Source organism: Dryobates pubescens, chromosome 1 (assembly GCF_014839835.1).
Source record: "Dryobates pubescens isolate bDryPub1 chromosome 1, bDryPub1.pri, whole genome shotgun sequence".
NCBI classification, from domain to species: Eukaryota; Metazoa; Chordata; class Aves; order Piciformes; family Picidae; genus Dryobates; species Dryobates pubescens.
Window position 1 is genome coordinate 3,552,460 of NC_071612.1, and position 27,521 is coordinate 3,579,980.

Here is a 27,521-nt window from a genome sequence, read left to right on the forward strand (position 1 = left end):
TAATGAAACTGATCAACTTCACCTCTCTGGAAAAGAAAACTACAGTTTGCACCGCTTCCTCTGGATGAATTTTTCATCAAGGCTCGAATTTCTGGACAGACAGTAATCATTCTCAACATGCAATGTGTGTTTAGTAATCCTCCAGAAAGACTGGGTGCTCTGGGTGAAAAGAAGCTTTGTGCCTATGAAGGACACAGGTATATTAAATTAATTTTAGGGCTTTATTCACTTGTGTAAGGACATTATTTTGCATTATGCTTCTGAGGACTGATGATCATTTGGAAATCGACATTTTTGTGAGGAAAGTTAATTGGTTTGCAGGTCACTTAAGAAATGCTGCCTGAAAATGGAAAGATAGAGCTAAAACTCTTTTTCTAGAGGACAGGATACCTACATCTGTGGCGTGAAACCAAGTTGAAGCCACAACCACTAAACTATTACTAATTTTGCAGTACAATGCAAATGTCCTTTTGCCCAGGTTCTTCCTGGCTGTCCACAGTGCTGTACCAACAACTGATGAAGGGATTTGGTTGCCTATCAGTGTTTCACATCTGAGTTCTTTTGGTTATCTTTAAGATCTTTCATAAGAAAGAGCCTTTTATTTCATTGGCTTTGTATTCACCACCCACGCCAGCAGTGTTGGGTCATGCAACAAGGATGCTCTAAATGAAAGCTTTTATATTGCCTGTTTCTCACTAATTCCAGTGGGTCTGTGTTTAATCTTAGAGACAAATACTAAAGTGTAGTTTTGTTCTGTTAAAGGAATTACACAGAAACAGACTCATCTGGCAGAAGCAGTCCTGCAGAGCAGAGGGCTGATCCCCACTGCTGCTGGACATCCACAGGATGCAAAACGTGGCACTGCTCCATTGGACAAATGAAGAAATAGAGATGGGAACATGAGATGGTGTTTTTCTATCAGTGTGCACAAACTGCTGGGTACTTTGGGTGAAGTATTGCTAACCCAAAGCGTTGTGTTAGTCCTGACAGAAAGGTGAATTTGGTTCATTGGCAGAGGAAGATGTTGCAGTTGCAGAGAAAGGGCATGATCTGTCCAGTTATCTCTACAGGGAGTGATGTTCATTTAATTGAGAATAACTTTTTTATTTTTACTCAATTCAGTCATTCATGCCACTGAAAACTCCTTGTCAGGCAATGGGCTGCACGTAAATTACAGGCTACCAGCACCACAACAAGAGGACGCAGTCTCAAGCTGCGCCAGGGGAGGTTTAGGCTGGATGTTAGGAAGAAGTTCTTAATAGAAAGAGTGATTGCCCATTGGAATGTGCTGCCCAGGGAAGTGGTGGAGTCACCATTACTGGAGGTGTTTAGGAAGAGGCTTGATGGGGTGCCTGGTGCCATGGTTTAGTTGATTGGATGGTGTTGGGTGATAGGTTGGACTCGATGATCTCAAAGGTCTCTTCCAACCTGGTCTGGTCTGGTCTATCCTATCCTATCCTATCCTATCCTAACTACTATTGGGAGCACAACAATTTTCCCTAGACAACTTGGTTTTAGTGGTGATGCACCCACAATTGCATAGGTACATACTAAGAAGGAGACAGACTTCTCTTTCTGATGCCAGACTACAGTAGCAGGAATAAGTGCAAATAAACAAAAGCAGCAGCAGTGATGCAGATCAAGAACATCAATGATAAAATGTGAATGAACCCATGGCTTCCACCTTAACATCTCTATTTTTCCTGGCAGAACCTACCGAGAAATTCCAAGCTCCCCATGGCACAGCCTGCAACAGCTGCATTCCAGCTACTCAGCATCTTAAAATGAGCAATGAGAGCTTTATGGTTTTTATTACTAAAACCAGGACATAATGGATCTAGAATCACTGAATCAAAGCCCCAAAGAAACGTGGAGTACTCTAGCCTGGCGTTTCATCTCAGAGAGCACCACCTTTTATATCTGTCATTTATGTGGGTCATTTTCAAACATAAACTTTGACTTCCCCCTTTCTTCAGAAAGAGAAATTGTTTTAATTTTGAGCAATTGCCTTTGCTTCCCATGCCACAGCTTTAAACCCTAGGAAGGTCACTGAAAAGAATGATTTTTGGTTTGGTTTGTTGTTTTGGGGTGGTTTTTCCAAGCCTATCATGTTTATAGTAGAAAAGTATCTAAAGGATTGAGCCAGCAAACAATGACACAAAACTAATGGCATCCCAGTGACAGATCATATCTTCACAGTATCACAGTATCACTAAAGTTGGAAGAGACCTCAAAGATCATCAAGTCCAACCTGTCACCATAGACCTCATGACTAGACAATGAGAACCCAGCAAGGAGCAGGCATTAATTGCAGAACTGGACCCTCGTGGCTTTTATTAATTATGCTGCTCTATTCTGCAAGCATTTCACAAGAATCAGTTGTTGCCACAGCTGAAACAAAGTCTTAGGAAGGAAGAGAAGGAGAACAAAAGGAGTGGTGACATTATCATCTTTTGAAGCATAGCAGGAAGGGAAGCATTTTATAAACCCTGACAAGGTTATTCAAAGAAGTTAGAGAGTTCCAAGTGGCCAAAACACATTATTCTGGCTGCCCAATGAAGGCCAGAAAAGGGAACTAATGAAGTGAAATTGTGTATTTTTAGCTTGAAAAAGCCTAACCACAGATATTTGATTTCCTTAATGAGACTGAAGTTTAAATCATGCTGATAGAATAATAGTTACTACTAAGTGAGTAATTGCATACTACAGTCAGACTGGAGGCTACAGGACAGCTGAGAAGGAATTTCACTACTTGAGGAAAAGGTTGATAGCTGGTGAGTGGATCCTGAGCTGGGATGTGATGAGCTTAAAGTGCTTTGTACTTGTTTTACCTCTAACAGAGCAGCTTCTGCAACTTAGAGGTCCAACAGGATGTTGTGCAATCAGTACCATTTCTCTATTATATATCAACATTGTTGCAGACCCTTATCATTGCTAGAAATGAAGCAGCCAGGACTCTTTTGCTTATCACATTCTCTTTCTCCTTCCCCATGGTAAGTGCACAGCAGTGGATTCTGATTAATAGCATGGACTTGTTCCTTGCTATTGAGAGTTTTCAGACTTGCTGAGCACAGTGCATTTTATTTCATTTCAGCTGAATGTGAAAGATGAGCTTCCATACAGTGCTTGCAATTTTCCTTTAAATCACTCAAGACCAGTGTTTTAGGCTAGGGTGCAAGTGGCACACAAATGCTCTCTGATAAAACAGTAATAAAATAATGCACTGCAGACAACATTATGTTCATCTGGATTTCCACGTCAAATACTTTCCCCTGATGAGGCTGACAGTCCCTCATCTCCATGCAAGAGCAAGAGGTTGGTTTTATATTGCTGAGAACAGATTATTTAAGTCTTCAGTTCTCTGTTTGTGACTAAATGGAACTCACTTACTCTAGCATGGCTTAAAGGCGGGAACAGAAACCAAACTGCACAGCAAAATGAGACAGATAAGCCCTGCTTTTCTGAACAGCTGCATGGCTACCCTAAAAAGTTCATTGATTGTTCCCATGGAGAGAAAAGAAACAAATTTATTTCCTCTAATTGCAAAGGAAATGTCAAGCCTGGAATATTCTCAATAGATTTTTCTATTATTGCTAGAGCTTCTCCACATAAAAACATATTGCCTATTAACTTACTCCCTTGAGCCATCGTTAGTCCTTCTTCTGTGACTGGCTTCCCACAGCCTTTGACTGTACAAGCCTTCACATAGAATTTGTACTTGGTACTGGAGCTGAGCCCTGAAAGCCTCCAGCTGAGCGTGGAGCGGTTGGTGAGGCTGATGTCGTTCAGAGGTCCGATTTCATGTGTCTCGTTTACTGAAAGGCAAAAAAAGGCAGCTGAGTTAGATCCAGCAGCTAAAGGCTATGGACATGAAACCTGCCATGAACACTCCTGCAAGGGAGGGACTCTGCGCTCAGCAGGAAGGATGAAGCCTGAATAAGCATATCTCACCTTCCTGCCAAGTACTCCAATGGGATTTATCTCATCCATGTCAATCTCTCAACTACTGGGTGAGCTACTACTGTTCTTAAAAAGCTCTCTGATTCCAGCTATGCATGTACTTAGTGGGAGGTAAAAATGCCTGTCTCCTACACCATTAAATATATATGAATTGCTTCTTGCTTTGCTTCCAAACATCTGCAAACTTCTGCAAGCACATTAATGGATGGCTGCCCCGCTTTGCTCAGCTCTGCCTCGGCATGGCTGGCAGCTGAAGGATTGGTTGCCTCTCCCAGACTGCCTCAACAGACAGAGCCAATCTCTGCCCCTAGTCAGAGAATCAAGTGATTGATAAATTCATAGGATCATAGTCATAGAATCTTCCCAGAGTCATAGAAGGATAAAATTATTTGAGTTGGAAAGGACCTCAAATATCATCTATTTCCAAACCCCCTGCCATGGGCAGGGATACCTCCTACTAAACCAGATGGCAAAGCCAAAAAGAAAGTCCAGCCTCCAGCTTCTGCTTGCAAAAGCAGCTGGGGAATTCTGTCATCAGCACAGGTAAGTAGAAACTGGATGGCTTTGTTTGGGGTCCTTTTCATTTGGTTTTGTCTGGGTAGTTGGTTTGTTTGGGGATTTGTTTGTTTGTTTGTTGTTTTTTGGGGGGTTGTTGGTTTTGCTGTGGTTTCTTTGGTTTGGGGTTTGTTTGTTTTTGTTTGGGGGGGTTTTGAGAGGGTTGCTGGTTTTGCTGTGGTTTCTTTGGTTTTGGGTTTGTTTGTTTTTGTTTGTTTGGGTTTTTTTTGGGGGGGGGGGTTGCTTTTGGGTTATTTGGTTTTGTTTGGTTTGGGTTTTTTTTAATAGGGCACAGTCCAATCCTGTTCCTGCCTCAAAGGACCTGGGTCAACTCATTTAAACTATATTCTTAACCTAAAAGGCTGGACTAGATGATCCTTGAGGTCCCTTCCAACCTGGTATCCTATGAATCTATGAACATATAAACTATCCTGAATCATCACCACACCTCACAGCTGCTGTTGTGGCAGTCCGAGGCCAGTACTAGATCTTGCCTGAGTTATCTGGAGCACAAGCCCCATGAGGAGCGGCTGAGGGAGCTGGAGTTGTTTATCCTGAAGAAGAGGAGGCTCAGGGGAGACCTTATTACTATCTACAGCTACCTGAAGAGAGGTTGCAGACAGGTGGGGGTTGGTCTCTTCTCCCAGGCAACCAGCACCAGAACAAGAGGACACAGTCTCAAGCTGTGCCAGGGGATGTTTAGGCTGGATGTTAGGAAGAAATTCTTCACAGAAAGAGCAATTGGCCATTAGAATGTGCTGCCCAGGGAGGTGGTGGAGTCACCATCCCTGGAAGTGTTCAAAAAGAGCCTGGATGAGGCCCTTAGTGCCATAGTTTAGTTGATTAGATGGTGTTGGGTGATAGGTTGGACTCAATGATCTCAAAGGCCTTTTCCAACCTGGTTACTTGTGTACTCTGTATTTGCTCAAAGCCTTTTCCCAGCTACTCAGTTCTTTCATAGGCAAGAAAGAGAGAAACACTCCTGGTATTTAGTTGTTTCTCAATGTTATTGAGAAAGTGATGACTCAGTACCATGACTCAGGAGGTAGTTGTCTGCATTTCTGCTGAGGCATTCCACGGGGAGGAGATACTGACATAATGTGAAGATCTGAATAAATGTGGTTAAAGTTCTCTCCTAACAGTGTCAGGGGCTGGAAGGGACCTCGAGAACTCATCCAGTCCGTCCCCCCTGCCAGAGCAGGATCACCTATACCAGATCACACAGGAACTCATCCAGGCAGGTCTTGAATATCTCTAGAGAGGGAGACTCCACAACCCCCCTGGGCAGTCTGTTCCAGTGTTCTGTCACCCTCACAATGAAGTAATTCTTCCTCCTGTTTCCATGGAACTTCCTCTGCTTACTTTGCATTCAAAGAGTTTCACTTCAGTAAAAAAAAAAATTGCAATTTAAAATGCATTTACAATTTAGAAGTCTTAGCTGCTACATTAGGTAGAGTTTGCAAGTATGAAATAACTGAAACAGAAAATAAATGTGGGGCAGGGCATGGCAGCAACATGAGCTTGCAGTGGAAAAGTGCATGGAAAGTTTGTGGCTCTGGAAGACGGCTTCAGGCTGCCCTCTAGCAGGCTGCGCACACATTGCCAAGCAGACAGACTGCTCTGATGCTGTGGCTCCTAGGGTGATCTCAGACACAGCTCTTCTCATCAGCCTCTCTTTTTAGTGCCTGTGCACATGTAACTGCCCTTTAAAATGCTAAAGTCAAAGTGAAAGAAGCACATACTTATCTGGTATTGCAAAACGTAGCCAGTAAGGTGACCATTTGCTCTCTTGGGCAGTCCCCAGGACAGAGTGACAGAGTCCTTGTCAAAGTTCAAGATCCTTAGGAAACGTGGCTGTTCAGGGACTGGAAGATACAGGGATTAGCTTTCAGAGAAGGGGACTGAGCAGTTCTGCCTCTACATGCACTTGGCAAATGAGGATATCATTTAGCTCAACACCTACAGTCCCCTTTGCTAGTGACTAGTAGAGATTTTACAGCAGTTTTAAGGAAATCAACTCCTATTTATGTCCCTCCATCCCATTTTGTCTTACCTCCTTCTGGAGTTTCAAACACCACAGGGGAGCTTTCTGGGCCATCTCCTTTGGAGTTGTAAGCCGAAACAGTTAAGTGGAACTCGCTGAAGGGCTCTAGACCAGGAATCATCCCAGAGCTTCTGTCTCCCACAAATGTTAGGAAGTGTTTCTCTGGGTGATGCCTCTTTCCATCCAACATGCTTTTTGTTTTCCACCAATTGACCTGCATCGAGATTGGCATTTCTGTAACAAATTCTGTTGTATGGGGCTGAACATCATCACAGAGTGGCTTGAGCAGGAAGGGACTTTAAAGGCCATCAAGTTTCAACCTCCCTGCCATGGGCAAGGACAGCTCCCACTTGAGCAGGTCACTTAAAGCCTTGTCTTAAACACTTCCAGGCACCCACAACTTCTCTGGCCAACCCATTCCAGGGTCTTACCACCCTCACATGTCTAACCTAAATCTAACCTGCTCTGGTGTAAAACCATTGTCCCTTGTCCTAATACTACATGCCCTTATAAATAGTCCTTCTTCAGCTTTCCTGTAGTCCTCCTCAGGTACTGTAAAGCCACTGCAAGATCTCCCTGGATCCTTTCTTTCTCCAAGCTCAACAGACCCAACTCACTTAGCCTCCCCTCACAGGAGAGGTGCTCCAGCCATCCTCTGGACCCTCTCCAACAGACTGACAAGATCGATTTCTCCCCTCTTCCCAGAAATGAGATTTCAATCTACCCTTGATCCAAGGTTCATTTGGTAGTTTACTCAAGTATATACAAGTATTCCAAGAGAAAAGAGTCACCTTATAGCCTTTTAAATGCCCACGAACTCGGTCCCTTGGTATGCCAAACCAGAAGACTTTGACCAATGTGCTGTTCACAACATCCACCGACACGCCAGAAGGAGCAGCATCTGGAACTGTAAAAACAACATATTAAAGACACTTACAGGAGCTCAGTTTCCCACTGCTCACAGCTCCAGGACCTGCCTTTCCACCTCAAGCTGTGGCAGTTCCTGCAGTCTTACTGCAGGCAAGGAAACAACTGTTCCACCTGCATCCAGTGGGCGAAATGGGCCAATAAACCTTATTTTTGCCATAGCAGAGCTTCCTGCTGAGGGCTGGAATACAGGTGCACTGGGACAGATGAATTTCTATGCCAGTATTTATGATTTCCTGTTTTCAAGTAATGCTTACAGCAGTGAGAAGAATAAAAATGATGAACACAGCACTCAAGAAGGAAATCGTAAAGTTTGGGCTTGGTTTGGGGTTTTTTCCTTTATATAATCAATTTCATTTTACAACTAAGCTCATTAAACAGTAGGATTTTAATCACTGCACAACACAGAGAGCTATTACAGTGCCTGGGAAAAAATAATAATACTAAAAGAAAATAAATAAAAGAGAGGCCTTGATCCGTTGACAACTGAATTGCAAGGAAGGTTTTCCACTGATAGATATAAAATGAGATCCACTGCAGGCACACAAAGAAAACAAAGATGCTGCAGGGTTTCCCTTACTCTGTTCTCATTGTTCATCACCTCTTCCACCATATGCTCTACAGGAGGGAGAAGATGAAGCACCAAACTTTCCTGCAGGAGGGAGAGGATGAAGCACCAAACTTTCCTGCAGGAGAGAGAGGATGAAGCACCAAACCTTCCTGTTGCCCACCTCTGGGTGCACGGTGAGGATTCTGCTGTCTGAACAGCACCAAGAGCATTCCTGGCATGAAGCTTTAGGATGGTGAAACAGCAGTAGGCACTATTTGGCAGGTTGCAAATATCAAACTGATATCAAATATCCATTCAGGGTTGAGAATGAGAGGAAATGACCTCAGGTTGCACCAGGGGAGGTTTAGGTTGGATGTCAGGAAAGAATTCTTTCTTGCAAGAGTGGTCAGGCATTGAAACAGGCTGCCCAGGGAGGTGGCGGAGTCACCATCCATGGAAGTGTTAAGAAGATGTCCAGCACCTGAGGTTTTGCACTTAATTACCAGAGTACTTAACTACTGACAGTGTTAAAATATTGAACTGGGTCCCAGACAAGCTTAAGACTTTTCCACCAGGTCCAACACAATGCCATGCTCCACAGACTCCTAATGGACTATGACCTTCCGACAAGTATCTAGATTAAGCCAGTAACTGAGATGAATGAAAGCACAAGTGACCTTTCCAAAAAACCCCCTTAAACTCCAGCAGCCACAGCACCCAGGATCAGTCTTATTTCCATCTCCTGTAGCCTGTCATGCTGAGCAGGAGAGTTTTGGCCACAGGCTGCCTAAATCCATCGCTTCATCAGTTTGCATTGCAAGAATCCCCCATGCAGAGTAGCTTCACATGAAAGTTTCCTCTACTTACTGTCCTCTCCTGAATACCCAATGGTAACATTTGGTTCAGGACCTGATCCTAAATTATTCACTGCTTGGACTTTGATCTCATAAGGCACGAAGGTGGGGGTGTTTCGTAGGGTCAGAGAGTGCTTCTTCACCGTCTCCTCGTTCCAATCCACCTCGACTCCCTGCTGCCTCCAGCTGACTTTGTACTCCAGCCCTGGCCCATTCCTCTCCATGGGTTTCAATGGCTGTGAAAGAATTTAAAAGAGATCTTGTCTGCCTTTGTTGCAGTTATCATGAAACAGCAGCTGAGGGGAGGGGGAGGAATAATTTTGCAGAGTGTGTTACAACACAGGAAGAGGAAAGGGGTTAAAAAGAAAGCTTTGACTTTGTGCTGTTGTGTTAACTTTAAGAGAACTGGAAGAAAAACATCGTGACTTGCAGAGGAAGGTGGATGAAAGGCACAAAAAACAGTTGGGTTAAAAACAGATTCATTGCCAGCAGACACATTGCTGCACACTACATAAATCAGGTTCTGGTTTGCCACAGGTTTTCTTTGTTTCCTTGTGTGCTGTAAACCCTCCTGCCTTTTAGCACAAGCCATTGATCTCTCCCTGAAAGAAGGTTGGAGGGAGGTGGGGGCCAGTCTCTTCTATTAGGAGGTGATAGAATGAGGGGAAATGGCCTGAAATTGTGGCAGGGGAGGTTTAGGTTAGATATGATGAAAAATTTCTTTATTCAAAGAGTGGTCAGGCATTGGAATAGGTAGCCCTAGAAGTGGTGGAGTCACTGCCCCTGGAGGTGCTCAAAAAATGTGTGGACATGGCCCTGTGGGACATGGTTTGAAGGCCATGGTCGTCTTAGGTGGATCGTTGGACTCGATGATCTTCGAGGTCTTTTCTGACCAAAACAGTTCTATGATTCTCAAATGCATATTTTGGCATAAGGCTGTGTGCCTTTCAGTACAGTTGAAATCTGTGTTTTATCTTAGAATTTTATGCAGCACAGAGAGTTGAGTCATTAAGATTTAGATTTGTTCTAAATAGGCACCAAATGCTTGAAACTATGCCTGGGCATTTAATGTGCAACTGCTGTGCTACTCTTCTGTACTGATCAGCTGAAGAATCCATCACAGTATGGTTCCCACCTAATTAACATTAATTTATCAAATATTAGGAGATGTATAGCAATGGCTTCTCATAAGACATTCTCCAGCTCAGTTTATTTCTCTGAAAATCATAGGTCCACAGAATTCCAGCATGGTGAGGATTAGAAGGAACCCCTAGAGATCATCTAGTCCAATCACCCTGCTAAAGTAGGGTCACCCACGGCAGCTTGCCCAGGATTACCACATGCAGGTGGGTTTGGAATCTCTCCAGACACAGAGATAACCTCTCTGGGCAGCCTGCTCCAGGGCTTCAGCACCCTCACAGTGAAGAAAGTTTTCCTCATGTTCAGATGGAACCTTCTGGCTTCCAGTTTGTGCCTGTTGACACTTAATCTATCACTGGGCACTACCAAAAAGAGTCTGGCCCCATAGTGTTGACATTCTCCCTTTAGCTCTTGCTGAGCATTCCCCAGATCCCCTCTGGGGCTTCTCTTCTCCAGGCTCAACAGCCCCAGGGCTCAGCCTTTCCTCCTCACAGAGATGCTCCAGTGCCCTCAGCATCTTCACGTCCTGCACAGGACTCTCTCCAGTAGCTCCTCATCCCTCTTCAACTGGGGAACTCAGAACTGGGCCCAGTACTTCAGTTGTGGCCTCACTAACATAGAGCAGAGGGGGAGGAGAAATGAAAAGGCATCTACTTCAAGTGCCAGGAGAAGGCAATGCCCCTCATGCACAGGGGGACCTAGACCCTGGGGATCTGTAAGAATTCCCACTCCTCTGCCCTGAGGGTATGAGGACCTTTGGGATGACTGTGTCAAAAGAGCTAGCAGACTCAGTAACTTTTGAACAGGTATCCAGAGAGTCACCTCCATGGCAAAGATCCCAGGAAATGGAAATTTGCAAGAGAAGCAGAAGTAGTAAAAAAAACCCAACAAACAAAAATCCTGCTAAAAACCCAGACTTCTCTTTCAGAGTTACATTGCAGCTCTGCTTGACTCCTATTTTGATCTCTTATAATGCTGCAAATCCTGGGCTGCAAAGCCAGTCACTAAGGCTCATCTGGGCTGTTAATCCAAAGCAGGCAGATTAGCATCTTCCTGCAGCCTTTGTCTGCCTGAAATGTGTGTGCAGTGCTGAGCAGTCCCTCTGCAAAGCACACAGGAAACACCACTCCCTGCTTAACACCATTGAAAGGATTCAACAAGACTTTCACAAGGGCTGCCCATCCCATTCTCTGCCTGAAGGTTTCACTCCAATACTTGCCCTGAGAGGCCTGGTGAGGAGGAGCACCCATTCTCTGATCAGCACAGTGCTGGGCATAATATTCCCCAGCCATGCTGTTCAGCACAGCTCTGCATGTCTTCTGAGAGGCAGGATCGCCTTCCCTGTCTACCCTGGACTATGTCATCCATCAAAATTCCCCATTCAAACCCAGGTCAACAGATCTAGAGGGGCATCTCCTTCTGGTGTAAGGATGAAGCTGTTTGAGAAAGTCCAGAGGAGAGCCACAAAGATGATCCAAGGGCTGAAGCTTCTCAGCTATGAGGATAGGCTGAGGGAGCTGGAGGTGTTCAGCCTGGAGAAAAGAAGACCCCAGGGGATCTTATAGCTGCTTTCCAATGGCTGAAGATATCCTGCAGGAAGGCTGGAGAGGGACTTTTCATAAGGGTGTCCTCAGAGGAAGGACAAGGGGGAATGGTTTGAAGCTGAGGGAGAGTAGGTTTAGTCTGAATCTTAGGGAGTTTTTCAGTGTAAGTGTGGTGAGACTCTGGAAGAGGCTGCCCAGGGATGTTGTGGATGCCTCCATCCTGGGGGTGTTCAAGGCCAGACTGGATGAGGCCCTAAGCAGCTTAGGAGTCAATTTGAGAGGTGTCCCTGCCCATGGAGGGGAGGTTGGAGCAGATGATCTCTGAGGTCCCTTCCAACCTAAGCCATTCTCTGATTCTGTGATTCCAAACCACAAATTCACGCTGGGGGAACATTTATTGTTCTTTGCTGCAAGCAGCAGACTGAGAAGAAAATCACATGTAACTTGTGTTTAATTCCAGCCACACAAAAAAATTATGATTCCTTCCACAGTTGTTGAAATTTGTGTTAAATTAAGGAATATGTATCTCTCTAAACTGTTGGCACAGAAGCTGTAAGCTTAAAAAGCCAGGGAATTTGAAGACTGGAAATCATCCTCAAGAGTTCTACACTATGCCTTTGACACACAGCTCAGGAAGGACAACAAAGTTGGTGAGGGGTTTGGAACACAGCCCTGGGAGGAGAGGCTGATGGAGCTGGGGTTGCTTAGCCTGGAGAAGAGGAGGCTCAGGGGAGACCTTCTTGCTCTCTACAACTGCCTGAAGGGAGGTTGTAGCCAGGTGGGAGTTGGTCTCTTCTCCCAGGCAAACAGCACCAGAAGAAGAGGACACAGTCTCAAGCTGCACCAGGGGAGGTTCAGGCTGGATGTTAGTAAGAAGGTCTTCATAGAAAGAAGGGAGGTGGTGGAGTCACCATCACTGGAGGTGTTTTGGAAGAGCCTGGATGAGGTACTTAGTGCCATGGTTTAGTTGATTAGATGGTGTTGGGTGATGGGTTGGACTTGATGATCTCAAAGGTCTTTTCCAACCTGGTTAATGCTCTTCTCTTCTCTTCTCTTCTATTCTACACTCCTTTAGTTCCTGATGTAAAATTCAAGCTCAAGTTCTCTTGCATAAGTGATCAACATAATTTTTAAACATCCAGGCTTGAAGGGCAGAAGCTACAAATAAACCATCCCTGGCCCAGGCTGCTCCTCCTGCTGAGCAGGGTGAGACCAGAACTGTTTTAAGCACTTTCTTGTGAGTGAGATGCACAGAAGAGCAGCACAGTCTGGGGATATTTCACTGTGATTTTATAGGAGTGCCACGTCTCTAAATAATCTGTGAAGTCAGATGTGAACAATAAAAAGCCTTTTGAAACAAAACTGAAAGTACAGGAGGAAATGCAGGACACAATGAAGTCAATAACAACTTCATCTTTAACTTCAAGTGCATCAAGGATCCTACCTGTGGAATTTGCTGATACTTCCTAAATACCTGGGGTAGAGGAGACAAAGTAAAGGGATTCTGTAATTTATTTTTCAATCTAATTATATTAAATAAAGGCAGCCTGACAAATTCCATACTGCTTTAGAAGCTTCTGCTGGAAGGGAGAACCCGATTCCAATATTGTAGCACAGATGGAGATGTTTGCCTTACCTCCCATTTCATCACCATTTCATTTGGTTCAGAAGCTTCAACTCGGATGTTTTCTGGATTCTTGTCTGGAGCTGGAAGCACAGAGGTGATAAGGTTAGTTTGCACATTCTGGGGTTTAGTTGCATTTGTTATCTAAATGCAAAATAATAAAGGATGCAAGAATCCTTTCTCATTTTCATGTTATTGAGAGGGAAAGACACCTGCACAAAAAAACCCATCCATGAGATTAATGAGTTCAATCAGCAAAGCTGCTGTGACCCAAACACATTGCTTATGCAGTTTTGATTCCTAAGTGCCCTTGTTGGTTGGAACCACCAGCTAACATGAAACTGTGACTTAGATTCCAGAGCACCAGATGTGGAGGGATTATGAGGAAGAGCTTTTTTTCTCCCTGTGGGGACAGTAAACAGAAGGTGTATCATTAGTGGAATGCACACAGCTGAAAAGCTGAAGAAGGACCTGAAAATGAAGTAAAGCGGGGGAGGGGGAGGGGAAGGAAAGGAAAATGCCAAGGCATGGAATTGCTGTACTGAACAGTTGGCCTCTGAAATAACTCTTAGGAACAGAATATTTTCTGTCACAGTGTGACATACACTGTGTATGGAGATTTGTGACTGCTGGAAGGTTCCCCATAAACCCTGATCTTCTCTAGCAGCTGCTTGTCCATAAAGATCTGGAATGGAAAGGGAATGGGAACAGAATGGAATGGAATGGGAATAGAATGGAACGGAATGGCATGGGAATAGAATGGAATGGAATGGGATAGGATAGGATAGGATGGAAGAAGAGGTTCGGTTAGGAGAGGTTCGGTTAGGAGAGGAGAGGTTCGGAGAGGAGAGGTTCGGAGAGGTTCGGAGAGGAGAGGTTCGGAGAGGTTCGGAGAGGAGAGGTTCGGAGAGGAGAGGAGAGGTTCGGAGAGGAGAGGAGAGGTTCGGAGAGGAGAGGTTCGGAGAGGAGAGGTTCGGAGAGGAGAGGTTCGGAGAGGAGAGGTTCGGAGAGGTTCAGAGAATAGAATAGAATAGAATAGAATAGAATAGAATAGAATAGAATAGAATAGAATAGAATAGAATAGAATAGAATAGAATAGAATAGAATAGAATAGAATAGCAGACCAGACCAGACCAGACCAGACCAGGTTGTGCTTTAAAGGTGTAGAACCAGTTGAGCTAGAGATGCAATGGTAGGAAACACCCTTCTCACCAGATTAGGCTGCTCACTTTGCATCCCTGAGCTGCCACACAGCAGCAAAAGCAGCAGCAGTGCCCCTGACTTCACACCCCTCTGAAGCACAGGAGTACAACTGATATTCCCAAGAAAGCCCTAAAAGCCACTAATCTGGAGTGAAAGTAGATGGCAGTGTTTACCAGCTGCAGGTGTTGCGTAGCGCAGCGATGGTTTACTGGGCTGGCTCCTTCCCACGGCGTTCACAGACACCACCCGGAACTGGTAATCCACGTAGGGGGCCAGGGACAGAAGGGCTGTGGTGTCATTCCCTGGCACTCGAGTTAGCTCCTGCCACCTCCCCGACTCCAAACGACTCTCTTCAAACTCCACAATCGACTCTGGGGAGAGAAAGAAACAAAAGACAAGACAAAAGGCAGAGCCTGTGAAAACAGCTTCGAGCAGCAAGGATGGAAATGGGCTTTCAACACATTAACGCTGGTAGTAAAACCAATGAAGCAGGGCTGTGAGCATGGTTTGTTTCCTCTAGCAGCCATGGTGTGCCACAATGCTAAGCAGGGCAAGATGATGCTCCCAAAGCCCCTCCTACCATTCACTGGGCTGTTGTGGGTGGCTCCAGCTCTCCAGGAGAGGCGAACGCTTCGGTTGTGATGTTCTGAAAGCTGGAGGTCTTCTGGTGGATCAGGAACATCTGAGAAACAATGAAGAAGTGTCAGGAGCACAGCAAGATACTTCTGTTTGTTTGGGCATTTTCCAAAGGTCTTGTACAGTAAGTTCAGTGAAGACAGAAACACAGAGTCACAGAATGAAAGGGGTTGGAAGGGACCTCTGGAGATCATCGAGTCCAATGCCCCCTGCCAGAGCAGGTTCACCCAGAGCAGCTTATGTAGAATGGCATCCAGGAGAGCTCTGAATAACTCCAGAGATGGAGACTCCACCACCTCTCTGGGCAGCCTGTTCCAGTGCTCCACCACCATCAATGCAAAGAAGTTCCTCATGTTTAGGGGGAACTTCCTACAGTCTAGTTTGTGCCCATCAGCTCTTCTCCTGTCCCTGGGCACCCCTGAAAACAGACTGGCCCCATCCTCCTGACACCCACCCTGGAAGTACTTACATGCATTGAGATCTCCCCTCAGTCCTCCTCAGGCTAAAAAAGGCCCCAAGTCCCTGAGCCTGTCTTCACAAGACAGATGTTCTAGTCCCTTAATTATCTTTGCAACCCTTTGGAGTACCCTCTCGAGCAGTTTTCTATCCTTCTTGAACTGGGGAACCCAGAACTGGACCTGGTGCTCTAGATGAGACCTCACCAGGGCAGAGCGGAGGGGGAGGAGAACCTCCCTCGACCTGCTCTTCTTGATGCACCCCAGGATACCACTGGCCTTCTTGGCCACAAGGACAGATTGCTGGCTCGTGGTCACCCTGCTGTCCACCAGGACTCCCAGGTCTTTTTCCACAGATGGCAGTAAAGCATCTTTTCATTGCAAAATGGACTGAACTGGGAAAGTGGGAATTGTTTTTAAAGGCCCCTTTTTATTACAGAAGACCAAGCTGAATCTCTGGCCCTGATTTCCCCCTTATTAACACAATATCCCTTCTCAAGTTCATTTCCATCCACTCTCATTACTGTGCTTGAAGCAACAGATTTTCCTTTTCAAATCAACACTGAGATCTATTTAATCATTAATAGGTATTGACACTGCTCTTAGCAGAAAGTTCTGTCAGCATCACTTAGATTTACTCAGGTGCAAACCAGAGCAGAAGAAGGTGACTCATCTCCAACAGCTATTGAACTTGGCCTTTAGAGCATGAATGAAAGGATAACATTCATTATCCTGGCCATGGGGACCTAGATTAAAAGGAAATAAGAAAATTCATTACCTGCCAGCTCGACTAATGCTGTCCACAGTCAGAGCTGGTGGTGGTTGGGGTGATAACTGCATTGCCACCTCCCAGGGACAAGTGTAGGGCTATAGAAGCCCCAGGCACTGGACTGTGGACCACCTTGGACTACCCTATTGATATCAGAGCTGGTGTTGAACAAGATTGAGGTTTTCAGCACCACCATAATGGGCTGCTCCACATCCCAGTCCTGGGAGATATCAAGGGGGAACTCATGCCTGCAATATGATGTGGTTTCTCAACAGCATCAGGAGCAGAAGAGGTGGACCTGTGGCTTGGGTTGATTGCCAGATTGTCCCTAACTGAATGAACACTGTCCAATTCAGTGGGTTCAGACTGACAGATGTTTGTATTTCCTTATGTCCTGATGTGCCAGTTTGCACTCTGCTTGGATTGGTTTAGTTAAGTACAATGTGCAGGGCCTGGTGATTTCTCACTGCAAGGGGGTGATGGCAACCCCTTCCCAACATCACACACACATTCTCATTCTTTAAACAAAGGGCTGATGTTTCACAATCTAAACAATATACAGACCAAGGAAACAAGGCTGCACACTTTAGGTCTTTGACCTTCTCCTGCCCTCATGTAATGACATTTCTGAGAGGAAAAGCAGCTCCCTCCACCACCAAGGCTGTCTCTGTCATTGTGAAAGAAATCATCTGTCTCTCCACAGAATTTTTTTCAATGATGATATTGACTCTTATTTTACATCTCAAGTACCATGAATGGTCACAGAATCCCATCATGGTGGGGACCTCTGGAGATCATCCAGTCCAACCCCCCTGTTAAAACAGGGGCACCCAGAGCAGGTTGCCCAGGATCACAATGTCTGCCTGGGTTTGGAATCTCTCCCGAGAAGGAGACTCTACCACCTCTCTGGGCAGCCTACTCCAGGGCTCTGTCACCTTCATCAAACCTTCAGGTTACATCATGCTACATTTGGGGTTTGGTTTGGGTGTTTATTTATAATTCAGTACATTAATTTGAAGATGGCAATGATGCATCTCAATGATACTCTCCTCTCTATTCATCAATCATAGAATAAGTACTTACAACGGTTTTTTAAGTGATTTTTTTTCCCCCCTGATGTCTCCATCTGTGCCTTATTTAGTTCTTTAGCCATCTCACAAATCTTATGCTGCAGAAGCAGGTCCTGCATCTGGGTCGGGCAATCCCAAGCACTGATATAGGCTGGGCAGGGACTGGCTTGAGAGCAGCCCTGAAGAAAAGGACCTGGGGGTGCTGGTGGAGGAGAAGCTCAACATGAGCCAACAGTGTGCACTTGCAGCACAGAAAGCAAATCGCATCCTGGGCTGCAGCAAGAGAAGCAGAGCCAGCAGGTCAAGGGAGATGACTCTCCCCCTCTACTCTGCTCTGGTGAGACCACACCTGAAACACTGTGTCCAGTTCTGGAGCCTCTGTTCCAGGAAGGATCTGGAGGTGCTGGAAGGTGTCCAGAGAAGGGCCATGACGATGAGAATACATATACATAGAATAAACCAGGTTGGAAGAGACCTTCAAGATCATCGCGTCCAACCCATCAACCAATCCAACACCACCCAAACAACTAACCCACGGCACCAAGCACCCCATCAAGCAGAGGGCTGGAGCTGCTCTGCTATGAGGACAGACTGAGGGAGTTGGGGCTGTTCAGTCTTGTGGTCGTTTGAGGCTGTGCCTTTAAGAACAAACACTGCTGGAACACACTGGCTAATGTTTTTGGTACTAGAACCAAAACATTCTGATATTCTAAACGAATTTCATTGGTTGATAAACAAAAATTCAGCTTTAGATTGTGAAGCGGTTGGAAAATTTTTTCCTCAGTTCAGTTCGGTTTGGGAGTTGGGGGAGTTTGGTGCTTCAGCCTGTTCTCCCTGCCTGCTTCTTCTGCGAACTGCTGGACTTGGCCTTCAGATAAGCAAACACTAATCCTGCATGGGCTTTTGAAGCTTGCTAACAACTCTTTTCCTTAGTAACTTGCCTTTCTCTCTCTCTAACCCCTTTTTGGGGAAAAAGGGAGGTAATACGGGGGGGAGAGAGGGGGTTCCAAAGAGGGGATCCCTCCCTCAGGGAGGGATTTTGGTTGTGTTATTTGTCTTTGCTGTGTATTTCTGTGTATATATTGTAAATACCTGTATATATTGTTTTATATATAACCTGCTTTCCATATATGCTTGTAAATATATAGCTTTTGCTCTTCGACTGAGTTAGCTGTGGTTTCTTACTCTGTGGAGGAGGGAGAGCTAAGCCCTCTCTCAACCTACCACATTTATTGGCGCCCAACGTGGGGCTCGAACCCACGACCCTGAGATTAAGAGTCTCATGCTCTACCGACTGAGCTAGCTGTGGTTTCTTACTCTGTGGAGGAGGGAGAGCTAAGCCCTCTCTCAACCTACCACATTTATTGGCTGCCCAACTCGGGGTTTGCTGACAAATTAGTTTGATTTATTGCTTGCTTAAGTCGAACGAGCAAACATGAAGGTGTTTTGGCTTTTTGAGCGTCTGTTCTTCTCGGTCTTTGGTGTATTGATCTACAAGTATTGCCTGGGTATGATTATCGATAAGATAGGTAAATATATAATGCAAAAATTATATTTGTGGTTTAAGTGCAAGATTCGGCTTCTGTATGATCAGTGCCTGGAATTCTTTTATGTTAAAAAGTGCAGGAATGTTACATCTAGCACACTCCCTATTGAGATAAAAGAGTTTAAGATTCCGCTCGGTGAAAGGGTAATTTTAAGTGATGGCTGGGATCCAAAGCTGATTTTCTTGATGTGTGTAGTCCTGCTGCTGGTGATAAGTAATGTGTATTTGCTAGTAGCACTGTACCGGGAGAAAAAAGTGTCCAAGGCATGTTTTGTTATAAAACGGAGGGCAAAGAGACGAAAACGCCACCCTAGCTCTGTTTCAGGAACATCCAGTGAGGATGATAATGGAGAATCTGTGTCAGTTAAAGATAAAGCTAAAAAGTCAATCGGCAAGGCAGCTCTGAATAGCAATGGTGATGATTCTGGCAAGCAGCCAGGGGCTACAGTAGCCCCAAACATGGCGGCTCCTGTGTCCCAGGCAGCCACCATTAACGAGGCAAAGTCATTTCCTCCTTCTTCCATGGCAGGAGCGGAAGCGTCCTCCAAAGCAGCTAATCTGTCTCAAAGCTTATCAGCTTCTGATAATAAGGCAGCTGGAAACCCAAACACAGCTCCAGTAAAGCAAGTAGCAGTTTTAACAACAAGGAAGGGTAAGACTAAAGCTGATTCAGGAGCTGACGGGGATGCACAGCAAGGTTCTTCTGCTGGGGAGGAAGAGAAAATCTGTCTTAAAAATATAGCTGAGTTATTGAGATCATCAGAGGATCGAGATGCATCTCTTGGTAGGACAGCAGCTAGTGGTGGTGCCTCTCAGCTTAAAGGGATCCTTGAGAGAGTGACAGAAAGGTTGTTGGGACCACAAGTTGAGGAACAGGAGGCAGAGGAGCAAGAACAAGATGACATAACCGACTGCTCTTCACCCCGGGAGGAGCTTAGAAATGTGAGAAAAGACTATCTCAGAGCAGATAAGGAGCCAGTTCTCGCTTGGCTTGGTAGATGTTATGATACAGGTGCTCCAGCTCTAATGGTTGGAGACAAGTCAGCAGCCCAGCTAGGAACTCTCTCAAAGGATAATGGAATAGATAGACATCTAGGCAAGGCTCTCGGTAAGGTTAATCTGTGGATACGCCTTCTAATGGCGGTTCTCATGAGATACCCTTCCCGAGATGATCTTCCATGGAATCCTAAGCCCTGGACTACCATAGATGAGGGAATTAAGCGTCTGAGAGAATTTGCTGTTAGAGAGGTACTCTATGGTGAACATGAATCTCTGAATCCTGATGATGTTCCTGTAGGAAATGGTCTTACTAAAAAGCTCATCAAGCTTGCTCCTTCTAATTATGCAAACATTCTGGCAAGCAGAATTGTAGCAAGAAATTATGGTGGAGCTCCTCTTACGGTTGGCCAATTCACTGATCAATTGAGACAATTGGATGATAGCATGACACGTGTTTCTTTGGTTTCAGCCATTGAAACTCTGTCTGGAAAACTGGAGAATTGCATGAAAGAGCTGAAGGATGAATTTAAAAACACCATCTCCCAATTGGCACAAAGAGATGATTCCAATTCTTCCTCCAGGTGGGTACAGGTTTCATCTGTGAGGAATAGACATCCTCCAAGGAGGTCATTCCAAAACAGATCAAACCAAAACAGACCACCAAGGCAGTCACGTAGGACTATTTGGATTACCCTGCGTGATCAGTTTGGTGAGAACATGAACAGGTGGGATGGTCAACCAACTTCTAATCTTTTCAGGAGACTGAGAGAACTGCAAAGTGGCAGAACCCGAGGTAGCAATACCAGAAGGGTAGCTGTTACTTCTACAGTTCCCCAGGACAACTCTAGTAGCTCCAACAGTGGCTCCAGTTCTAACACTGCACAGTGTGCTCGTTGCACCTGTGGACATGTTCCCCATAACTAGGGGTGCCCTGCCTCCCGCCAGGGGGAGGAGAGGGGTAATACAGATAACAGAATCTATTGGGATGTGTACATCCAGTGGCCTGGCACTTCACACTTTCAGAAGTACAGGGCCTTGGTTGACACAGAAGCTCAGTGCACCATATTGCCATCAAATTATCAGGGATCAGAGTCCATAACTATTCTGGGAGTCACTGGTGGATCTCAAGAGTTAAGTAAAGTGGAGGTTAATATAAGCTTAACTGGTAAACAATGGAAAAAGCATACAGTTGTGACCGGACCTGATGCACCTTGTATTTTGGGAATTGATTTTCTGAGAGAAGGGCGTTTCAAAGACCCTAAAGGTTACAAATGGGCTTTTGGAGTAGCTTCTGTAGAAATTGATGGACAAAAGCTGAAACTGTCTGCTAGACCTGAGCTTTCTGATGACTCTGCAGTTGTGGGACAACACAAGATTCAGGACATTAAGTTGCCGGTTGCTTCTCGGACTGTGCATCACAGACAATACAGAACCAACCGTGACTCTTTGTTGCCCATTCAGAATCTGATTCGTCAGTTGGAGAGTCAGAAAGTCATCAGCAAAACTCATTCACCTTTCAACAGTCCAGTGTGGCCTGTGCGAAAGCCGAATGGAGACTGGCGTCTGACAGTGGACTACCGAGCCCTGAATGAAGTAACTCCGCCTATGAGTGCAGCAGTACCAGACATGATGGAACTCCAGTATGAGCTGGAATCCAAAGAGGCCAAATGGTATGCTACCATAGACATTGCTAATGCCTTCTTCTCTATTCCCATAGCAGAGGAATGCAGGCCTCAGTTTGCTTTCACCTGGAGAGGAATCCAGTACACTTTCAACAGACTGCCAGTGGGCTGGATCCACAGCTCCAGCATCTGTCATGCAGTAATCCATGATGCTCTGGAGGAAGGTGGTGCTCCAGAACACATCCAGTTCATCGATGATATCATCGTCTGGGGTAAAACTGCTGAGGAAGTCTTCGAGAAAGGTAACAAAATCATGGACATTCTCCTGAATGCAGGTTTTGCCATCAAGAGAGACAAAGTGAAAGGTCCTACCACAGAGATCCAGTTTCTGGGAGTGCAGTGGTAGGATGGACGCCGACACATTCCAGTGGATGTGGTAAATAGAGTCTCTACCATGGCAAATCCCACGAACAAGCAAGAAACTCTACGTTTCTTGGGGATAGTGGGATTTTGGAGACTACACATTCCTGGATACAGTCAGATTGTGAAACCTCTGTATGATGTGACTCGAAAGAGGAACAGTTTCCACTGGGGACCTGAACAACAAGCAGCCTTTGACCAGATAAAGCAAGAAGTAGTCCAAGCAGTGGGTCTGGGACCTGTGCGAGATGGTCCAGACATTAAGAACATTTTGTACACGGCTGCAGGTGACAATGGTCCAACCTGGTGCTTGTGGCAAAAAGCTCCAGGTGAGACACGTGGACGACCTCTTGGTTTCTGGAGTCGAGGTTACAGAGGTTCAGAGGCTAATTACACTCCAACAGAGAAAGAGATTCTAGCTGCCTATGAAGGAGTGAAAGCAGCTTCTGAAGTAATTGGAACTGAGTCACAACTTCTCTTAGCTCCCAGATTGCCAGTTTTGAATTGGATGTTCAAAGGCAAAGGTTCCACACCACATCATGCCACAGATTCCACCTGGTCTAAGTGGATGGCCCTGATAACACAGAGAGCTCGAATGGGAAATCTTGAAAGACCTGGTCTGGTGGAGGTGATCTCAAGTTGGCCTGAAGATACCAACTGTGCTAAACCTCCAGAGGAGAGAGTAACTCGTGCTGAGGAAGCTCCTCCTTACAATGACCTTTCTGATGATGAAAAGAAATATGCTTTGTTCACAGACGGTTCCTGTCGTCTCGTCGGGAACAAGCGAAGGTGGAAGTCTGCCGTGTGGAGTCCAACACGCCGAGTTGCAGAGGCGAAGGATGGAGAAGGAGAATCCAGTCAGTTTGCAGAGGTAAAAGCTGTCCAGCTAGCTCTCGACGTGGCTGAACGTGAGAGATGGCCAAAGCTTTATCTCTACACCGACTCATGGATGGTAGCCAATGCTCTATGGGGTTGGCTAAAGAACTGGAAAAAAAATGGCTGGCAGAGGAAAGGAAAACCCATCTGGGCAGCTGAACTGTGGCAAGACATTGCTGATCGAATCGAGAGAATTCCAGTGAAAGTGAGACACATTGATGCTCACATTCCCAAGAGCAAAGCTACTGAGGAACAGCAGCACAACCATCAGGCAGATCTAGCTGCAAGAGTTTCTCAAGTAGACAAGGACTCTGAACTTGATCTCGACTGGAAACACCGAGGTGAGATATTCTTAGCTCGGTGGGCTCACGATTCGTCAGGACATCAAGGCAGAGATGCAACATACCAATGGGCTCGTGACAGATCCATAGACATTTCCATGGATGCCATCACACAAGTCATCCATGACTGTGACATTTGTGCTGCTATTAAGCAGGCAAAGAGAATTAAGCCCTTGTGGTATGGTGACAGATGGTCCAAATACAGGTATGGTGAAGCTTGGCAGATTGACTACATCACTCTACCACGTTCTCGTTCTGGTAAGCAGTACGTGCTTACTATGGTAGAGGCAAACACTGGATGGCTGGAAACTTACGCAGTCCCACATGCAACTGCACGCAACACCATTCTCGGTCTGGAGAGACAGATCCTGTGGAGACACGGAACTCCAGAGAGGATTGAGTCAGACAACGGAACTCACTTCAAGAACAACCTTGTAAAGAGCTGGGCAAAAGAGCACGGTATTGAGTGGATTTTCCATATTCCTTACTATGCACCAGCTGCAGGGAAGATTGAACGCTACAACGGTTTGTTGAAGACCACTCTCAAAGCCATGGGAGGTGGATCTTTGAAAAACTGGGAGAAACATTTAGCACAAGCAACCTGGCTGGTGAACAGTAGAGGTTCAGTGAACCGAGCTGGACCTGCACATTCTGATCTGCTACAGAAAGTAGAAGGTGATAGAGTTCCTGTTGTTAGGGAAAAGAATCTGTTAGGTAAAACTGTTTGGGTATTTTCGCCCTCAGGAGAGGCTAAACCTGTCCGAGGGGTGGTTTCAGCAGAAGGTCCGGGTCACACTTATTGGGTAATGCAAGAGAATGGTGAAATTCAGTGTATTCCACAAAGAGATTTAACTTTAGCTGAGAGAGTTTAATTTCAGAATGTTGTACAGCTACAGCGCGTCCAAAGGAAAGAGTCCCTGAGGAATCTACGGTGCACGAACCCTGAGAACCCTGAGAGCCCTGAGTCAACTGAGAGTCCCTGAGTCCCTGTTTCCCTTTTTCTTCGCTTCGTCTGCGGAGAGACAAACTGTTTTCCATTTTCTTGATTTTGGATTTTCTTGGACTTCTGAATCATCTACATCTGAGTATAGCCGGAATGGACGATGAACTTAACTTACGAACTGTAAATATTGTTCTGGATTGGATGGACAGTATGAACAGCCAATGAAATTGTTTAGAAAGGGGTGGACTGTGGTCGTTTGAGGCTGTGCCTTTAAGAACAAACACTGCTGGAACACACTGGCTAATGTTTTTGGTACTAGAACCAAAACATTCTGATATTCTAAACGAATTTCATTGGTTGATAAACAAAAATTCAGCTTTAGATTGTGAAGCGGTTGGAAAATTTTTTCCTCAGTTCAGTTCGGTTTGGGAGTTGGGGGAGTTTGGTGCTTCAGCCTGTTCTCCCTGCCTGCTTCTTCTGCGAACTGCTGGACTTGGCCTTCAGATAAGCAAACACTAATCCTGCATGGGCTTTTGAAGCTTGCTAACAACTCTTTTCCTTAGTAACTTGCCTTTCTCTCTCTCTAACCCCTTTTTGGGGAAAAAGGGAGGTAAGGGGGGGAGAGAGGGGGTTCCAAAGAGGGGATCCCTCCCTCAGGGAGGGATTTTGGTTGTGTTATTTGTCTTTGCTGTGTATTTCTGTGTATATATTGTAAATACCTGTATATATTGTTTTATATATAACCTGCTTTCCATATATGCTTGTAAATATATAGCTTTTGCTCTTCGACTGAGTTAGCTGTGGTTTCTTACTCTGTGGAGGAGGGAGAGCTAAGCCCTCTCTCAACCTACCACAAGTCTGGAGAAGAGAAGGCTCCAAGGAGACCTTCTTGTGGCCTTCCAGTATCTGAAGGGATACAAGAGAGCTGGGGAGGGACTTTTGAGGGTGCCAGGCAGTGATAGGACTGGGAGGGGATGGAGCAAAACTAGAAATGGGTAGATTCAGATTGGATGTTAGGAAGAACTGCTTCATCATGATGGTAGTGAGACACTGGCACAGGTTGCCCAGGGAGGTGGTGGAAGCCTCATCCCTGGAGGTTTTTGCAGCCAGGCTGGATGTGGCTATGAGCAACCTGCTGTAGTGTGAGGTGTCCATGCCCATGGCAGGTGGGTTGGAACTAGATGATCCTTGAGGTCCCTTCCAACCCTGACAATTCTATGACTCTAAGTAGCCTGAATTTGTCATTTGGAAAATAACAGATATTGTTAATCCACCAACACCTCTACTGATATACAATAAAACAAGGGGAAAAGAGCACCAGACTGGTTGTTTGGTGGGGTTTTTTGTTTTGTTTTGTTTTTTTCCTCTCCTGCAAATCATCTCTTAAAAAGGGAATGAAGTGTTTCATGAAAATTTCATAAGTAATGTAACAGTCTACAAACATTCTGAATTATACAGCACTAAAGAGCACAGGACCATAAATAATATGCATAGCATCTTGTTAATTTACTGTATAGTGAGAAATATCATTCACTGAAAGTGTGAAAACATCTTGAAGGTCAGATTGGTTTAGTTCTTGTCTCAATCACTGGCAGATATAAATCAAAATGTATAATGAAGCAAAAGGATGCAAAACTGTCCACAAAACAGATTTTCAGCTACTGGCTGATGCCCTTAGGCACTGAGGATTGCACATCACTCCACAAGTTCAGGCCCTTAATTTCAAGTGGTCCTTCAGGAGAGGATGCTTACACAAGGTCAAGCTTCAGACCTGTGATCAAGGCTTTTCTCTGCTATGGATTTGCTCTTTTATGCCCAGATTCACTGAGATAATTAATCTTAGTAACCAGAGAATGAAGGGAACCATAGAGTTGTTTGGGTTGGAAGGGATCTTTAGAGGTCATCCAGTCGAAGCCATCTTCAACCAGAACAGGTTGCTCAGAGCTCTGCCCAACCTGACCTGGAAGATTTCCAGGGATGGGGCATCTACCATCTCTCTGGAGAACATGGCTCAGTGGTTCAGCATTCCCATTGGAAAAAATGTCTTCCTTCTCTCTTGTCTAAATAGCTTAAAGCCATCACCCCTTGTCCTGTCACAACAGGCCCTGCTTACAATTCTGTCCCCAGTTCTCTTGGAGTGAGGGGCACAAAACTGAACCCAGGGCTCACGGCATGGCCTCGCTGGTGCCCAGTACAGGGTTATGAACATTGCCCCAGTCCTGCTGGCCATAATATTCCTGATCCAGGCCAGGATACTGTTGGCCTTCTTGGCCACCTTGGAGCACCATTAGCTCATGTTCAACTGGCTGTCCACAGGCACCCCCAGGTCCTTTCTGCTGGACAGCTTTCTGGCCACTCTTCCCTGAGCCTGTAGTGCTGCATGGGGTTGTTGCGATCCAAGTTTAGGACCTGGCACTTGGCCTTGTTGAACCTCACACAACTGACCTTAGCCCATGGATCCAGCCTCTCCTTACATCCTCTTACCCAGAACAATTAACTGTGATTCAGCTGTGGTACTGTCCAGGGAAGTGCTGGCCACACACGTGTAAACTCCTTGGTCCTCCAACGTCACGCTTGATATGAACAGTGTATCCCTGTCCAGGATTATCCTGTGGGGCAAAAAAACCAAAGTACACAGAAATAAGGAAGAGTAAGGGCCTGTGAGATAACACATGCCAATCAGACACTCTTGTTCTCCAAAAAGCTGCTCATGAAAAAAACACTTGCTAACAGGACATTTGGAATAACATAATTGCACATAAGGTCTACCCCTTTAAATCCTAATTGAAGTTGTGTTATCCACTGTGTTGTAGGATATTAGTTGTGTTTTGTAGCAATTTAGCCTCCATGGCTGAAAGCTGGCACATCTCTCTGGGGCTGAAAAGAGCCCCATTGATATGCATCAGCTGAGTGTCTGGAACATAGGATTTTGGCACATCCATAATGAGGCAAATAACATGGGCTTTATGTCTGACTTTTTGAAAGGGATGAGTAAAATCAGGCATTCCCAAGCCACTTGTGCAATGTCCAACACACCAGGGGAAGCTGGCATTAACCCAGGCACATGGGCACTTGCAGACAGGGCATTTGCTTGGCGCTATCTGCCTCACACTATGTGGCCTCAGCAGGACCTCCAGCTTCTCCAGCACTGCAGTGTGTAGAAAACCATCTCTCTTCTATGGTAATTAATAAAGACATCTGATTGCTCACTGTTGGGCCCATCATATGGTATAAAGCTTCACCTCCTCAAGGTCAATGGAAACACAAGAGTAAGGCAAAATTCAGCCTCCACTTGCAAATCCTAAACTCATACTTAGGAAAACCTTGCTGCTTTTGATGTGTATGGTTTTAAAGAGGAACACAGAATTGCCAGGGTTGGAAAGGACCTCAAGGATCAGCCAGTTCCAACCCCTATGCCATGGGCAGGGACACCTCACACTAGA

At 45.5% G+C, this 27,521-nt stretch overlaps 1 protein-coding gene and 1 non-coding gene across 2 annotated transcripts in view; both read right to left on the minus strand.

Annotated features, from left to right (window-relative positions):
* CHL1 (cell adhesion molecule L1 like) overlaps positions 1 to 27,521 on the minus strand; it is a 181,265-nt gene that overhangs the window by 9,914 nt on the left and 143,830 nt on the right. The window contains exons 16-24 of the mRNA XM_054180025.1: positions 26,563 to 26,687; positions 14,982 to 15,083; positions 14,575 to 14,772; positions 13,211 to 13,281; positions 8,904 to 9,126; positions 7,351 to 7,466; positions 6,569 to 6,773; positions 6,258 to 6,380; positions 3,636 to 3,815 (exon numbers count right to left, since the gene is read on the minus strand). Coding sequence (XP_054036000.1) covers positions 3,636 to 3,815; positions 6,258 to 6,380; positions 6,569 to 6,773; positions 7,351 to 7,466; positions 8,904 to 9,126; positions 13,211 to 13,281; positions 14,575 to 14,772; positions 14,982 to 15,083; positions 26,563 to 26,687 — 1,343 coding nt within the window. The remainder of the gene's footprint in view (positions 1 to 3,635; positions 3,816 to 6,257; positions 6,381 to 6,568; positions 6,774 to 7,350; positions 7,467 to 8,903; positions 9,127 to 13,210; positions 13,282 to 14,574; positions 14,773 to 14,981; positions 15,084 to 26,562; positions 26,688 to 27,521) is intronic.
* Positions 18,568 to 18,641, minus strand: TRNAK-CUU (transfer RNA lysine (anticodon CUU)). Its single transcript has one exon. It is a non-coding gene; the product is annotated as a tRNA-Lys (tRNA).